Source organism: Pan paniscus, chromosome 7, assembly GCF_029289425.2.
Source record: "Pan paniscus chromosome 7, NHGRI_mPanPan1-v2.0_pri, whole genome shotgun sequence".
Classification (NCBI taxonomy): Eukaryota; Metazoa; Chordata; class Mammalia; order Primates; family Hominidae; genus Pan; species Pan paniscus.
In genome coordinates this window covers 43,968,095-43,985,708 of record NC_073256.2, presented here as the reverse complement: position 1 = coordinate 43,985,708, position 17,614 = coordinate 43,968,095, and the positions used below count along the sequence as shown (strand labels likewise).

Sequence of the window (17,614 nt, the reverse complement as noted above, 5' to 3'; positions counted from 1 at the left end):
AGAGTTACTTCCAGCTATATTTTTCCTAGATTTAATATGACAGTTTATTTCATCTCCAAAGCACACAACAGCTGATGATTTAGGGGTAAAAAATGTAAAGAAAAAAAGAATAGTTGGCTGTGAGTTTAATCTATCCTTTGAGCATAATTATTCATTCTCAATTGATAAGAAAGCTGAACTCAACATCGTTTGTGTAAGGAGATTATTTTCCCCACATTTCAAAAGTACTTTCATGTGCAAGATCTTATTTTTGAATTTAAATTCAAAGACAGTTAAGTTCAAGGGGTTAAACAAAGCATTGGAAACTTAGCTTCTTTGCAGTCTAGATTGATAGCAAAACCTATTGTCTATATAATTGTAAGGAATAGTTCCTATAAGCAACAGATAATTAATGTGATTTTTAGATTTTGATGGTAGCTTTTTAAATTTTGATTTCCCCAGGGATGATGATGTTTTGTTTGTTTGTGAAGGAGAGCCATTTATTGGTAAGTGACTTTAAAAGCCAATTTTATCTGCCAAAAAAAAAAAAAAAAGATGGAATGACAATTATTTTAAATGGGGCTATTAAGCTTAAACATTAAAAATGATCTTATGGCTGTATTCAAATCTTCACACTTTTTGATTCTGCATTGGGTGTGTTAAAGTAAATTTTTTACTATATGATCGTAGTTTATTATAGATGCATCTTTTACATGCCTTTAAAATGCTCTGGAGGTATACATATTCATTAACTGTAACATAGTAAGGTAGTTTTGATCTTAGAAACAATTGTTTTGTTTGAAAATTTTTTCTTTGATGGTGAATGTCAAAATTTTTCTACGTGTTGTATTACATATTTGTGAGTAAATATTGCTTGCGTAAGTAGTGTTTGACAGTATTTTACAGTGATCAGATCAGCCAAAAAATGACTTGGTATCAACCACACACACAGGTGTGCACACACACTACCCTTTGATTTGGAAGAAAGCTTGTAGTTGTATATCTCAAAAGAAAAGGCCGAAAGGAAGATAAAGTATTTGACTTATTTAGATCCATACAGTCCACACTCTGAATATTTAAGTATTTTTTAAAGCATCATACTAATTGCATTTGGTGAGTGGAAGTAGTTCTCAGGATTGTTGCACAGGCAATTGTCAACTTAGAAGTAAGTGCATACTCTTGTCTGTCTGTCTCTACCTTAAAACTGTAAGCAAGAACTTCTCATCTTCTTTTATCCATTGGCCTAACAGTGACTGGCAGGCAATGGTCACTTAATTGGTCCACTGCATACAAACACAATAAAAAATGATCAATTAAGGTTTTTTTTATTGTTATTAACTCATGGATTTAAAAATATTTGGTATATTTTCATCCTCTGCATTTATTGATGTTCAGATGGTCTTAATTTTTTGCCACTGGAAATCTCTTCGGGTCTTTTTAACAAACCTTGTTGGATTTTATGGCTTTCTTATTATCTGGAATAACTGGTGTTCATCTTAAAACCTTTTCCTGTCTTGGACCTGGATCAACATTTTTCCAACAAGCCTTGATTTTTTTTAGTGGGAAGTGTCATTCCAAGACAAATCTGAGTGCTAGGGAGGCTCTTCGCTATTGGGTTCATTATTGTTGCTATGCCTTTTGGTGGACAGAATTGAAAATATATAGGTAGAGATAAAATTTGTATATAATATATGTTATAGGATATAAAGTTTATATGTCGTATATAACAAAATATGGATAGATGAAATAACTCATGGCTTCATAGTAGTACTTAAAGTTTATATTAAGGATTATAAGGTTTTTACTTATCCTCTTCTGTCTTACATCTGTGTCTCCTTTTTCTATATCAATAGTCCTGACTTTCAGGGACATGGAGACTAATAGAATTATAATGTCACATAATTACTCATTTACTTTACCCCATACAGAACACATCTAAAAATGTCAGAGTAACAAACTCAATACTTTCAGTACCAATATAATTACTAAAAACAGTTAAATGTTTTTCATATGCTAAATCCCTTCTCCCCTTACTTAAAAATAATTGTATTGTTTCTGAATTGTCAGAACATATAGCCATTGTATATTATAGTGTCTCCCTTTAGTATAACTCATTTAGTTTTACTTCTTCAAGCGTACACTTACCTCCAATCCTTTTGTTATGTTTCCAGTGGTTATCTGAAACTTGTTCTCTAGTAGATTTCTCTCCAAGATACTATGAGAACAATATTCGGTGACATCTTCCAATGGCAAGATGCCATTGCCATCCACCATCTTTATATAATTTTGGTATAAAGTTATATGTCAAAGCTTATTAAATTATAAACTTTAGTATGTGTAACTTGTTCTGTGTTAATTATACCTCAGTGAAGCTATTGAAAAATCCTTGGTTCACATTATTTTTCTTTGAATATCTTAAATATGTTACTGCATTTTATTCTGGCCTGAGGTGTCGGTCTCAAAAAATCTGATCTTTCTTATGTGATTATTTTTCATAGATCACCCAAAGGATATTTCTCTTTCTTTAAAGTACAGTAATTTTAGTAGAATATTTATTGGTGTTCTGAGTTGTTCTGGATTGGTTTTCTCAGTATGTGATGGATCCTTTCAATATATAGTTTCAAGTGTATGTATTTTAAAATTTCAGTACAGTTTTCTTGAAGTTGACATTTTTATTTTGTTCACTTTGATTTGATTTCCTTCTTTCAGGACTCTATTGTATGTAGGGTGGATCTTTTACACTTGTCTTTTATGTTTGAAACTTTCTTTTCCTTTTTATTTTATTTATTTTTTTGAGACAGGGCCTCACTTCGTCACTCAGGCTGTAGTGCAGTGGTATGATCTTGGCTCACTACAGCTTCAACCTCCTGGGTTCAAGTGATCCTCCTGCCTCAGCCCCCCACCAGGAGCTGGGACTGCAGATGTGTGCTACCATGCCCGGATAATTTTTTTGTATTTTTTGTAGAGATGGGGTTTTGGGGTTTTGCCCTGTTGCCCAGGCTGGTCTCGAACTCCTGAGCTCAAGCAATCCACCCGCCTCGGCCTCCCAGAGGATTATAGGCATGAGCCACCACGTCTGACCATTTCTTTTTAATTTTTCAAGCTATTCTCTTTTTTACCTTTTCTTTCCCTTAAGTCATTGTCTATTGTGTTTAATCACTCTTGTATTTCTTTTGCTTTAGTCTTTAAAAATCATTTTTCTTTTATTTCTAATTCTCTTGGGAGTTCTTGCTACTCATTTCTGAATTTTTAAATCCTGGTTTATATTGTTGTTTTATACCTTGTATAAACTTCTTTTAGCATGTTTTGGAATATTAGATTATAATTTTGATCTATTTTGTGGGTATTTCTGGCATGTTTTCATTATCTATAAGGACAATTATTATTTTAACACTTTTGTATTAACATTTGATCAGTCCTTTTGTATTGCTCATTTTTATATGAAATTAGTTTTTCTTAACTTGAAAAGAGGGCTGACAGGACAGTTTTTCTAATTTCATGGCTCTAGAGTTCCCTTTTCTGTTGTTTTTGTGAAGTGTTTAAAATACACAGAACTCATTTTCTGATATATTCTGGTCTATTAAACCTCTTAACTTTCATCTGGAGTCCTTTTTTTTTTGTCTCTGTTGTCTTTGTTGCATTCAACTTGGATTATTTTCCCAGCATCTTATCAGTATGGGGCTTTGTCCATGGAAGGGAGTTTTGGCCATTTGGTTTTAAGAGTTTATTTTCAGCCCTATAAGATCTTACTGCAAACTACTTGCATCACCCACTTTTGGGATGATCTCAATCTGTTGTTTTCAGCTAGACTTATTAAGCAGTGAAGTCAGTATCTATGGATGGCTTTAACATTCATGGGTTCATCATATACCCTGTTGCTTCTCTCTGCTTTTTCTTTCACAGGCGCTGAAAGCATGCTGCTCTTATAGCTGTTGGTATTGGTGGGACTACCTTATCACCTAGTGTTGTTTTAGATGCAGTCTGTGGGTTTGGGTATTGCTGTCCTAGTAGCTCTGGTATGCTTTTATTATGTGTGTATTCAGTTTAAAAAATTATGCCATTACCATCTTCCCAGAATCCCCAATCTTAATATTTGTATTATTTTCTACATGTCATCTCTAGATCCTCAGACAGATTCTAAGCCTCCTGAGGGATTGTTAGGATTCCACACAGACTGGCTGACATTAAATGTTGGAGGGCGGTACTTTACAACTACACGGTAGGTGTGTGTGTATGTGTGTTAGAAAGAGAATGCAAAAGAAGCACTGTGTACCCTTTGTTCTTCAATTTGCTGATTTCCTTAAAAGATACTCAAATGCTGCTTAAATATACTGTGATCTGAAACCATTTTTTATAACTTTTTTTGAAGAAAAAAACATGGTTCACTCCAGAGAAAGCATAAAAGGCATCACTTCAGTGTTTTAGAACATGCTTTTTAGATATTGAGTAATAAACACACAATATAAGTAAAAATTAACACTACTGAAATTTGTGGAGACTACAACTGCTTTTATTAAAGGGCAGAAAAATGTAAGTTTGGAAGATCAAGAATATTATTATGTAATAATTTGCTTACAGGATAGACAGACAAGTATTTAAAGCAAAGGAAACTAAAACAATGTTTAAATCAAAGGAAGTACCCTATTAGAAGGGATCTGATAAATGGCAACTTACTGCACGTTTTTGTTTCCCAGCGTTACTCCTACCAGGTTGTAGCATGCATCTTTTTGAGAGAGCAGCTGGGATCGAGTATACTCTTGACTTAAATATGTTTGTTTATAAAGACAAATGGAGAAATCAATTTTTTTCCCTGAATTCTTAGGAGCACTTTAGTGAATAAAGAACCTGACAGTATGCTGGCCCACATGTTTAAGGACAAAGGTGAGTATAACACGTTGTTTTCACATTTCATCTTACCTGTTTTATATCTGTGCTGACTTTATAACTCCTGACCTTCTGTACTTACTAATTATGTCAGTTTTTAAGAGTAAAAACTTATATTTAGTAATTTTTTCCTCATACATTTCTGACTTTATTTTTTGTTTATGGGGGACTTTCTTTATTATAATGGTAACACAGGTGTCTGGGGAAATAAGCAAGATCATAGAGGAGCTTTCTTAATTGACCGAAGTCCTGAGTACTTCGAACCCATTTTGAACTACTTGCGTCATGGACAGCTCATTGTAAATGATGGCATTAATTTATTGGGTGAGTTTATTTAGACTTTCAGTATAATTATGTAACTACTCACATTTTTGTAAGTTTAAGATTTTAACTTTGTTTCACTCAGTAACAGTGTATTTCCATAAAGTAAAAGTATATATTTTTTCTATTTTTTAAACTAGATGTTTTCACATGTATATGAGTGATATAGGTGTAGAAATAGATTTAGGCACGGGCAGGTGGTCCTTCAGGTAGATAGTCTTTGTACATATAGCTAAATATGTAAGCCATACGCATCAACTTTATATTCTAAATTGATTTACGTTCTATCACAAGTGACTTTAAAGGATTTTGTTGTTTCCTTTTTTAAAAATTGAATTAAGAATGTAACTTGGCTCCAAGTTCTGGATATTCCCCACATTATGTGAGAACTAGAGTAGTCAAGAGGGCAAATCATGCCTTGCAATCATAATTCTCAATTAGAGTCTTGATTCTACAACTTGCTAACTTAGGGAGACTAACTTGGGGAAATTTCTCTGAGTCATATTGGAAAAATGAGTGTTAAAAGCACTCTTGACCCTATCTACATCACAAGATTTTTGTGAAGATTCATGGAGGTGATGTAGACAAAGCCCTTATAAAACACTGGTTACATATTTGGAAGCTAATAGGCCTCCAAGTGACTGAAGTTGATGTGATGTTAGTACTTGAGGAATGGTAGGCAGTTGGCAATCTTGAGGTCACATGCCTGTCAGCTTCAGCAAGATCATTGCCATGTGCAAAGTGGTCAGACGTAGAGTGCCAGAACCTTGGTTTTTAAAGAAAACCTGGGTATCTAAAATTTTATGTGACATGTTTTTGTTTTGAAAACATTACATGCTGAACACATCAGAATCAGCCTGAGGACTGCTGGCTTACAGTTTCTGTAGTGAAATACAAAACACCCATTAACTTTTAGTGTTGCTATAACAAACTTTATATTCCCTTGAACATGTACCTATTGCAAAAAAAAAAAAAAAAAAGATATTATTTGACCCTTTTAGCTAGTTCTATAACTTTATAACTAAATTCTTGTTGCTTTCTATTTCTCCCATTTTAATTTTTCTTCAAATTATTGATAGCATTTTGTATCCTACTTGCCTAGAAAATAACATCAGAAATATATTGATCCATGCTGTGTCACACATCTGCAAACCAAGCTATTACCAAGATTTGCTAGTTTTTTCTTTTTCATGTTTCTCAACCGTTTCTTTTATTTGTTCAAGTGTTCAAAAAGCAGAGCTCTCTGCTGGATTCATTTTATAAAGCATTGTTTTCAGTTAGTACAGTTTCCATCCAAACTCTTTACATTGCCTACAGGTTGCCCCAAGTAATTATATGCTTTAATACAATCTACAGTAATTTCACTAACACCAAAAAGTAGTGAGTGGCAGAGCTGGGATTCAAATCCAGATTTTTTTTTTTTTTTTTTTTTTTTTGAGACAGGGTCTCGCTCTGTCACCCAGGCTGGAGTGCAATGGCGTGATCTCTGCTCACTGCAACCTATGCCTCCTGGGTTCAAGTGATTCTCCTGCCTCAACTTCCCAAGTAGATGGGATTACAGGCACACACCATGATGCCCAGCTAATATTTGTATTTTTTTTGTTTTGAGACGGAGTCTTGCTGTGTCACCCAGGCTGGAGTGCAGTGGCGCGATCTCGGCTCACTGTAAGGTCCGCCTCCTGGGTTCACGCCATTCTCCTGCCTCAGCTTCCCAAGTAGCTGGGACTACAGGCACCTGCCACCACGCCTGGCTAATTTTTTGTATTTTTAGTAGAGACAGGGTTTCACCATGTGTTGGCCAGGCTGGTCTCGAACTCCTGACCTCAAGTGATCTACCCGCCTCAGCCTCCCAAAGTGCTGGGATTACAGATGTGAGCCCGGCCTGTCTTTTGTATTTCTATGGCTTCTCTGGATGTTTTAAAGGTTTAATTCTAAACCTAGAATTGGAAACGTATCCTGGCTGCATTCCCTAAGAGTTCTGCTTTACTTAGACCTTGGCAAATTGAGAGCGTGGCCCACAAGAACCTCTTTTATAATATGTTGAGTTTCCACCAGGGATATATATATCCGAACGGAATGGCATAATCTTTGGATGCCTCTTGAAGGGGAAATGTGGACCCTGTATGCCAGAGTGGTAGCCCGATGCTGTACCTTGGATGATGTTTGTTTTACAATTGGATTGTTGACCATAGAGTTTGGTCTTCACAGAAAAGATTGTATTATTCTTCCCAAATAACTGCTTCTGGTTTTCTGTATCTACTTACCCTTATTAGCTTGTAAGTGTTTGAAGGGAGGGATTATGTCTGATACTTTCTTTGTAATTCCAGAGTTCTAAGTAGTTTTTTACTGAGTCAACAGCCAACTGATTGAGGTCTTCTCATTTGAAAGATAATGGAACCCAAATGTATTCCCACACATTCTGATGATGTTTATTAACAGATTAGAATAAGTAAACATACCAAGTCATGTAAAGGATGTACATTTTTTTTTACCAAGTTAAAGTAAATGATAAATGAAAGCTCTTTTAGTATTTACAAATATTTTTTAAATTTATTCTCCTATAAGACAGATTTCTGAATTATACTTTTGACTTTTTTGTACTTTTTAAACTTTTATTCATTTCTATCATTTTCTGATTCAGTATGTAAAAGATACTTGTGGCAAACCTGTTCAGATCTGCTCCATTTAAAAAGGCAATTAAATGTTAAGATTATGTGAACTAATCGTATTTTAGTAAATTCAAAATGAATGTAATACATTCACTAAATTAGGTTGTTTCAGAATTATTTTTGTTCTGATAGGTGTGTTAGAAGAAGCAAGATTTTTTGGTATTGACTCATTGATTGAACACCTAGAAGTGGCAATAAAGGTAAGCCTGTTTTTACATTAGCCAGTGTTACATTCATTGTAGCTATCTCCCAAAAGACTCCACTAATTTCTTAATATCTTTTTTAAGAATTCTCAACCACCGGAGGATCATTCACCAATATCCCGAAAGGAATTTGTCCGATTTTTGCTAGCAACTCCAACCAAGTCAGAACTGCGATGCCAGGTAATTAGCAGACTTTTACATCAATTATTTCTATCAGCAAATCTATGAATGAAATTTTACATTCTTCTAGTGTTTTGGGATTATCTTGCTTTGTTTTTCTTTTACATGCAAGATCTAATTTAATTATGAGTCATAGCATTGATTTAGTTCTGAAATGGTTAACCAAAAAGAGATGCAATAATAGCCTTTTTAAATTGTCTAATTATACCTCATGCAACAGTTTATGAATAATGCATAGAAATTGCAGCAGTTTTTTAAAAGTCAGTATTTGTACATTTGCAATATATGGGCTGATCAGTGGCAGGTACTTTACTTATGTGTACTATAGCATTTCAAATTGTAAAGACCACAGTACTCATTTTTGCCTAATAAACTGTTTTGAATTACTGAATTAATAAAATAATTTAAATATAATTAGGTTTAAATACTTATTAGCAGGTATAGGACTAACAGGGATCCCTCTTTAGAAGCTTCTACACAGAAATGAATTATAGCCGGGCTATATTCTAATGTATATATCGATAGAGTTTCTTTTATGAGGAACCTATTTAAGGACACTTCTTTTATGTATCTAAGTTCCATTTTATCATGTTTTGTAATAAACTCCAAGTGACTGAACTGCCAATTGCTTCTAAAAAAAACTTGGTGGTTAGCTATAGTAATTAAATTTAATACAAACAGACGATTTAGTTATGGTGACAATTTGTGCTTTTTTATTTCAGGGTTTGAACTTCAGTGGTGCTGATCTTTCTCGTTTGGACCTTCGATACATTAACTTCAAAATGGCCAATTTAAGCCGCTGTAATCTTGCACATGCAAATCTTTGCTGTGCAAATCTTGAACGAGCTGATCTCTCTGGATCAGTTCTTGACGTAAGTATCATTTTAGGCTACAAGAGAAAATTAAATGTTTAGTCTATTGAACAGTCTCAAAGAGCCTTTGAGACAGGAATTATAACTATCTTTTACTGGAGCTTTTACTTGAAAACAGATAATTTATTATGTTGATATAAGACTAAAGGTCTGAAAGTGAAATGAATTTGGTTTTACAGGTTTGATATCCTTTATTAAACATAGACTTGAAAGGTTTAGCAACTAATAAATTAAATCTTGGAATTAGTTCTTGATCTCCTCAATATACTGTACTTTATTTATCAGGACTCATATTTTCAGCTAATTGTAAACGTAAAGCTGAAAGGAACCTTGAAATCTATTCAACCTCATTTCTGGAATGGGAAAATGTTATTGCTCAAGAAGTATTTGACAGATATTTTGAAATAAACATGGTATGCATCAGTTTGTGGAAGTTAACATCTCAGTGGCGTTTTCCCTCTCTCTACATATATGTGTATATTTATATATATGTATATGTATGTATTTATAACAGTTATCTGTGTTTATTTGAAGTTAGAGGATATATGCAGACCAACAATGAAATCTATGAATTTTTAACAACTTTAAGTTCCTTACCACCAAGGCCCATGTCTGTATGTCTTTTGAATTAATACCATCTTGCTTTTGGTAGTCATTTATTGGATTACTCTAATTTGGGTTTTACTCATTAGCTGCAGCTTATTTTTCCATGAAGCTGTGTATCAGGGCGAGTAACAAAATCTACCAAATATGCATTTTAGTTACTTTCACTGTCCTTTATTCTGTCTTATCATGAAGGGTCAGGTTAGTAGCAAAACAGGAAAAAGACTAACATCAAAAAAAGTTAGAAGGACCTAATCTTTAAATAGTGAAATGTCGAGAGGCATCTTTGTTTGTGTTAAGGACAAAAAAAAAAAAAGATGTTTGTCAAAAACGCTTTGAGATAAATGAACATAATTTAAAACTCTTGGCTGCGTGTGGTGGATCATGCCTGTAAACCCAGCACTTTGGGGAGCAGAGGCAGGCAGATCACTTGAGGTCAAGACCATCTTAGCCAACATGGCGAAACGCCATCTCTACTAAAAATACAAAAATTAGCCAGGTGTGGTGGTGCATGCCTGTAATTCAAGCTACTCAGGAGGCTGAGGCACGAGAATCACTTGAACTTGGGAGGCAGAGGTTGCAGTGAGCTGAGACAGCACCACTGCACTCCATCCTGGGTGACGGAGTGAGACTTTGTCTCAAACAAAACAAAACAAAAAAATAAAGTCTTAAAACATATATTTTCTACCATTTTACTCTCTGCCCTGCATTATGCATTGTGATGTGCCTGCTCAGGGTTAATAATGTTTAGCCATGGTTGGTGCAGAAAGACCCAGCCAGCATCTTGTTAATGTTTTCTAGCTAAATAATGCCTTTAAATGCTGGCTTTTGTATTCTGACCTCTGACTTGAAGGCAGTAGTAGCATCTTAGAATATCAAGAATTTCACTTAGAACATCAGGATTCCTACAGTAATAAGAAAATCCATACCCCTAACAAGTCTATGCCTTCCTTACCCATACATTTTGACTGTTTCATTGTCATGCATAGGTATGTTTATAAAAATAGATAGAGGTGTCAGAGTTCTGACTCACCCAACTTCTTTATCTAAACCGTTATGTTTCATGTAAAATGAGCATGCTATTGTTAATTTGCATTTATTTTTTAAAAAACAGTTCTTTAAAAAAATTTTTCTTTCAAATGTTCCCAGTTCTTACTTTATTTAATTAGAAAAGCCTTTATTGTAAACAGAAAATAAAATTGATTATGAGTGTTTTGAGTTGAGCCTTTCCCTCTTTTCTTGATTATGAGTGTTTTGAGTTGAGCCTTTCCCTCTTTTCTATTTTTTTTTCTTTTACTGTTTGAGCTAATTTGAACAAAATTATGAACCTTACAACCAGGACTTTTCTCTTTTCTTTGCAGTGTGCGAATCTCCAGGGAGTCAAGATGCTCTGTTCTAATGCAGAAGGAGCATCCCTGAAACTGTGTAATTTTGAGGATCCTTCTGGTCTTAAAGCCAATTTAGAAGGTGAGATCCTTTCTGTAAATACCTATTCTACGAAGGAAGCAGACTGTAAAGGAAAAAGCCCTGGAAAATAATTGTTAAGGGTGAAACAGGATAGCTGTAGGGGATAGGTTTCTTCTGTCATCATATTTGGAGAACTTCCAAAGTGGTAAGAAACCTCCATTTGGTTTCAGTCAAATGCTAATCAAAATTGAGGACTCAGAAAAAATAAAACCTCAAATATTTAATAAGGTTTTAGTTGGAAAATTAAATATCAACATCTTAAACTTTCAAATGGAATAAAATATTCTTACACTGACCAAAAGGAAAAATTTCATTTGCATAAAGCCAGGGAGTTTTTAAAAATCATTTTTAGATTTAATGTATTGTTTCTTAATTTGTTACTATCTGTGACTGATCACTTTGTTTACTTGTATATTTAGGAGACTACTTAACTCCCTTATCATAAACCTGTAGAGGCATATTATGAAAGTGCTAACTATCATAAGACAGAACTAAATTTCTTCCCTCAAAAGTATTGTGAAAGCATTCTTTCATCAGTAAACTGTTTATATATATAAGTTCGTTGAGAGACAAGATTTTAGATTAATTTCCAAAAGTTAAAAGAGGCCTCCATTAAGTCATCTTGCAGTTCTGTTGAAGGTAGATAACTATATTTTTAAGTTAAACTACTCCCAGAATGTGTTCACTGTAGGTGCTAATCTGAAAGGTGTGGATATGGAAGGAAGTCAGATGACAGGAATTAACCTGAGAGTGGCTACCTTAAAAAATGCAAAGTTGAAGAACTGTAACCTCAGAGGAGCAACTCTGGCAGGAACTGATTTAGAGGTGAGTTCACCAACACTTTAAGAATTTTTATTACTCTAGACTTACTAAGCATCTCATGCAAAATTTATTGAAATCAAAACAAAGTAGTTGGCTGGTAAAACTGGATTGGAAGACTCATCTGACATTCAGTCTAAGTTGATTTCATTTCTCTCCTTTTCCTTGAGTTTTTCTCAAGTAAATAAGTTTGATAGATGTGTTATCTAATGTATTGCATTTTCCATAAAATTTAATTCCGAATAGAATTAAATGGGCTAGATTACTTCTTAAACTACTTGAGAAATTTAAATGATATCCAGGTTTGAAATCAGGTTCAGGAAAAGTCTATTTGAAATTGGAACCATATGTTTTTTGGTTTTCAGCTTGAGATTATAATTTTGCCTGCTCATCTTTTTCAAAGAATTATATTTGTATGTCTTCTTAATTTGCCAGTTTAGCTAGCAGACTTGATAGCTGTTGATAGGTCTATATCAGCACTATCCAATAGCACTTTGTGCAGGAGGGACATGTTCTATATCTGTGCTGTTCAGTATAGTAGCTACTACCCATATATAGCTATTGAACACTTGAGATTTGGCTAGTGCAGATGAGAAATTGATTTTTAAATTTTATTTAATTTTAATTCATTTAAATTTAAGTAGCCACATGTGGCTGGTAGCTATGAAATCTGGTATAAATTGGATAGCAGAGAACGGTATGTCAAAATTTAGCTTGCTGTTAATGTTTTTTCATAATATTTTTGCCTAGATATCTTGATAGCTCTCGGTAGCAGAGTAGCAGGCCCCTTTCAACTTCAAGGCAAAGAGAATTGGCCTAAGTATAATCCTATCACGAGCACAATTATTTATTGTTTGTTACATTACTTTCACCTAAGATTATATTTTTTTCCTTGGTTTTAGTACTGTGTACTCAGTGTGGCCTAGCAGCAAAAGCCTCCCTCTCTGTAACTGATTGCAAAGACTGATCAGGTTGACTATTGAGGGGAGAGCTGCTGACATTTGTTCTCCTAACAGGTTACGTTTAGTCACCCTTCTCTCTAACCATTGTCCCCTATCATATCCAGGGACTTAAGTGGAATCTCTATCTTATTGCTCCGTGATCTCAAGACAAATTAAGAAACAGCTTCAAATTGCGGTGGTTACACTGTTCTGTACATCTGTCAAACTCACTGTATTATATACGTACCTTTGGGGCTTTAAAAAGAAGGGCAGTTCCTTGCTATAAACATACTAGGGCTAGGGAATGGAAAAATCTATTACACAATTTGATTAAGTAAAATCTTTTCAGATTAAAAAAAAAGTCTTCCCCCCATCTCATTCCTTTTGTTGTTGTTGTTCTTGGATCATAGTAAAATTGTTTTGATAATATTTATTACTTTGGGGCCGGGCACAGTGGCTCAGGCCTGTAACCCCAGCATTTTGGGAGGCCAAGGTGGGCGAATCACTTGAGGTTAGGAGTTTGAGACCAGCCTGGCCAACATGGTGAAACCCCGTCTCTACTAAAAATAGAAAAAATTAGCCAGGCGTGGTGGTGAGTGCCTGTAACCCCAGCTACTCTGGAAGCTGAGGCAGGAGAATAGCTCGAATCCTGGAGGTGGAGGTTGCAGTGAGCCGAGATTGCACTCCAGCCTGGGCAACAAGAGCAAAACTCCGTTTCAAAAAAAAAATTATGTGTGTGTGTGTGTGTGTGTATTTATTTATTATGTTGGAATCCATTCTGTATTTTAAATCAGTGGTCCCCAACCTTTTTGGCACCAGGGACTGGTTTTGTGGAAGAAAATATTTTCACAGATCAGAGTCGGGGGCTGGTTTTGGGATGATTCAAGCGTGTTACATTTATTGTGCACTTTATTTCTACTAGTATTACATTGTAATATATAATGAAATAATTATATAACTCACCATAATGTAGAATCAGTGGGAGCCCTGAGTTTGTTTTCTTGCAACTAGACAGTCCCATCTGGGGGTGTTGGAGACAGTGACAGATCATCAGGCATTAGATTCTCATAAGGAGTACCCCACCTAGATCCCTCACATGTGCAGTTCACAATAGGGTTCACGCTCCTGTGCGAATCTAATGCCCCTGCTGATCTGACAGGAGGTGGAGCTCAGGCTGTAACTTGAGCCATGCAGGGACTGGCTGTAAATACAGATGAAGCTTCATCTACTGGTGACGTCCTGCTGTGTGGCCTGATTCTTAACAGACCATGGACCAGTATCAGTCTGTGGCCCAGGGGTTGGGGACCCCTGTTTTCAATGTCTCCTTATAAAATATGCAAGAACAAGGGACATGCTTCCTCTTTAACCTTTGTTTATACATATTTATGGTGATCAGCCTGAACATTAACTAGAGGTAACAAATACAGATAGAAGAACATCTTAATTTAGGGTGGTGTATCATCAGTTTTCCGGAAATTAACTGAGTTTTATTGTATAAGAACATTTTCCTAATCTGCCCCAGAAATCATTTTGAGCAGAAATAGATAAGGCCTGAAATTTCCACATGAATTACATGAATATTGTTTTCATCTTGCAGAATTGTGATCTGTCTGGGTGTGATCTTCAAGAAGCCAACCTGAGAGGGTCCAACGTGAAGGGAGCTATATTTGAAGAGATGCTGACACCACTACACATGTCACAAAGTGTCAGATGAGAATTTTAGGGGCTGGAGGAAGATGTAAAAGATGAAAATGTTTTCCTTATCACTTTTCTTTCTCCACCCACTCAGTTGTCTAGAAGAAATAACACTGTAAGGAAATTTAAAAAAAACATTTAGAGGATTATGCTTGTTTTGAGTGGTGCATAAGGGAAAAAACTGACTTTTTTTCCATATTCTGATTTTTAACAGAAAAGCACTCATTTAATAGATGTAGGGAAACTAGATATTGCTGCCTTTTGAATGGGGTAGGGGGGTTTACCTGGTTTTATGACCAGGCATAGTATCTGTTATATTTGCTTTTAAATAGGCATGATGTGGAAATACCATCTTGGTTTGAGATGCATTTGAGGATTTTAATTTATGGAAAGCACAACATATGCAATTATATTTATTGAATTCCTAGATGCAGTATGGATATTTAAATTGTTAAAACTTTCTGAAAACTTGGAAAAGGTTGTTCAGGTTTATAAATAGCTTTAGTGATGCCTCCCCTCTTTAAATACCTGTCACACCGTATGAATATGGTGAGATCAGACTCCCTAAGATTCTTTTCAGGTTCATTTTTATAATGTTTACTTTTTAGGACAGAACAGTAGCTAAATTAAAGTAATATCCAGTTCTTACTGATTGAGACAGAGTGGAAAGAAAGACATCATTGTACATCACTGTCATTCCAAAGGTACAGTGGAACTCTGGATGGAGGAATAACTTACCTATCACTACAACACTTACAAATGAGAATTTCTCAGAATTTCATTCTAGGCAAGTGCCACTCAACACCAGATCAAGCAATTCTGTCTATTTACACTATTAGCCTAGTTTTCTCATACAGTCATCACAAGCATAGGAAGATACTTCAAAACCAAAAAAACCAAGGTGCATCATTAATATTCATTTAATTCGAATACCAAATAGTTTACATAGGGCCAGCTTAGAAATAGATACTAAATCCAGAGCTACTGCAATCAAAGCTTATATGAGTGAATATGGTAGAGTTGCCTGCTAAAAGGCAATGTAATATAATTGCAGCTAGAACCCTACAGTGGGGAATGAGGAATTTTAAACACACATTTGATTACAGCCACCAAAAAAATAGACGTAAAAATAAAGGCATTTGGCTGGTCCAAGATGTAATTATCAATCAGTCAGCACCTGTGATTCTTTTACTTTTTTTTTTGTGGTTTTTTTTTTTAAACAAATTTTAGCCCAATTTTCTTGAGTCATTATCTCTCTGCAGCAGCAGAGGAAGGGCCTGTACCTCCCTACCAATGACTTGGTGTCCTTATTTTCTACCCCAAGAGCAGGGATATTAGCTGTGTCCAAATGGGTTCTGAATTCTACAGACTCATCAACATGAGGCAAGGAATCATTGAAAACCACCTGTGTCTCCTTTGGGAGAATGACATATCTTTAGTATTTACGTAGCTTATTCTTCTATATCTACATATGCAAAGCTTTCCTTAACAGTAAAGGGTACATATGCATAGTGGGAGGAGATCAGACCTTTACAAGTGAAGGAAAGCAACTTCAGAAATGAATTATTTTCTTTGCTTTATTATTTTTACCAAGACAGAGAAGTATTGTATTGAGAGATAATCTATTTTCATAATCAATATGTGCCTAAATTATATTTAAATCATTTCACTCTGTACTATATTTTCAGGAATTACAGAATGTGGTATTCATTCACTTAAAGGTACCTCTGTAGAAATAACCTAAAACTGCAGAAGGATCTGAAAGATCTAAACATGGTGTGCTTAGAAACTGCAGATTTTAGATCTAATGTATACTGCATTAATAAATGATATAAAGTGTTGAAAAGGAGTTTCTTCTCTTCCTTTTGAAAATCATCACTTTCTGTATTTTGCTTACATTTCTTCAATATGTATTGACAACCAGCCCTGTGGTTCTGGGTAGCAAAGGAAATACAGTATAACTTAATTTGTTATGGATTAGTCTTTTTGAAAGTACCATTAAAGTAAATTTATTTCTTTAAACATGATTATTTTTATCATTCTTTTAAAAATACACCATGCTAACAACACAAACCTTATGAATTCTGAACAAAAGAAAAGACTGCCTCCCCAATAATTCGTTTAATTTGTTTGTGTTAAATTCATCACTCTTTAGGTGATGAATATTACCAGTTAGCTTTATTAGACTGGATAAATAGTATGCCCCAAAACATTTTTTGCCTGATAACTAGGATAGAGAATTTTAAGGAGGGAAGAAACCGTTAAAATAGTAAAACTTCCATTAACCCTAGAGATGAAACATGTCTGTACACATAGGTAAAAATACAGCTGTTGGGATGACAGGAAAAAGGTTTTAAATCAAAATTAAACTAGCTGGATTATCTGCATTAATCAAATTTGGTACTCAAGTAACTAAGCAATACTATCTATTGTAGTCTAGTTCTTTCAACTATAGTCTCAAGGAAATTCTGGTAGAAAATGCTGTAAATTAATTATTCTTATGAAGGGTTCAATCATAAATCAAGACTTGGAATATTTTCTCCATTTCATTTTATGACTCTTATGTGTACTGTAAATCTGCCCTATGTCAACTTTAAATCATCTTTAATATATGGAAAAAACTTAGAATTGCACTAAGTAAGTCCCCAAGGAAGAATTACCTTTAAAATTAAAAGGTTCATTACTACAAAGAAAAGTGGTTACATTATTTCAGTATAAAGCACCTTATCCAAGGATTAATTCTCTGAAACCCTTTTACAACCTGATTAGACATGTCAGCAGGAGTTAACCTTAAGTGCTTCCTGCTGAGATTTTACATTAGGGCCAGAAAAGATTTTTTTCAACTGTCATTTCAGTGAGATTATGAGATCATTGCTGTAATAATTTTGAGGTGTTTTGATGTTGATGAAGCAGTTTTTTCTCTAAAGCCATTCTTTCAAATTTAGAAGAAATATGACAAATATAAAATCCAATTATTTAAA

At 34.6% G+C, this 17,614-nt stretch overlaps 1 protein-coding gene across 2 annotated transcripts in view; it reads left to right on the top strand.

The window, feature by feature from the left end:
• The window catches only part of KCTD9 (potassium channel tetramerization domain containing 9), a 30,175-nt gene extending 13,696 nt beyond the window's left edge, over positions 1-16,479 (top strand). For both annotated transcript variants that reach the window (XM_003823560.5, XM_055116378.2), the window contains exons 3-12: positions 442-485; positions 4,102-4,198; positions 4,802-4,860; positions 5,059-5,187; positions 7,986-8,053; positions 8,141-8,236; positions 8,959-9,108; positions 11,073-11,178; positions 11,870-12,003; positions 14,536-16,479. In XM_003823560.5, coding sequence (XP_003823608.1) covers positions 442-485; positions 4,102-4,198; positions 4,802-4,860; positions 5,059-5,187; positions 7,986-8,053; positions 8,141-8,236; positions 8,959-9,108; positions 11,073-11,178; positions 11,870-12,003; positions 14,536-14,652 — 1,000 coding nt within the window. In that variant the 3' untranslated portion in view covers positions 14,653-16,479. The remainder of the gene's footprint in view (positions 1-441; positions 486-4,101; positions 4,199-4,801; positions 4,861-5,058; positions 5,188-7,985; positions 8,054-8,140; positions 8,237-8,958; positions 9,109-11,072; positions 11,179-11,869; positions 12,004-14,535) is intronic.
• Positions 16,480-17,614: the final 1,135 nt, after the last annotated feature.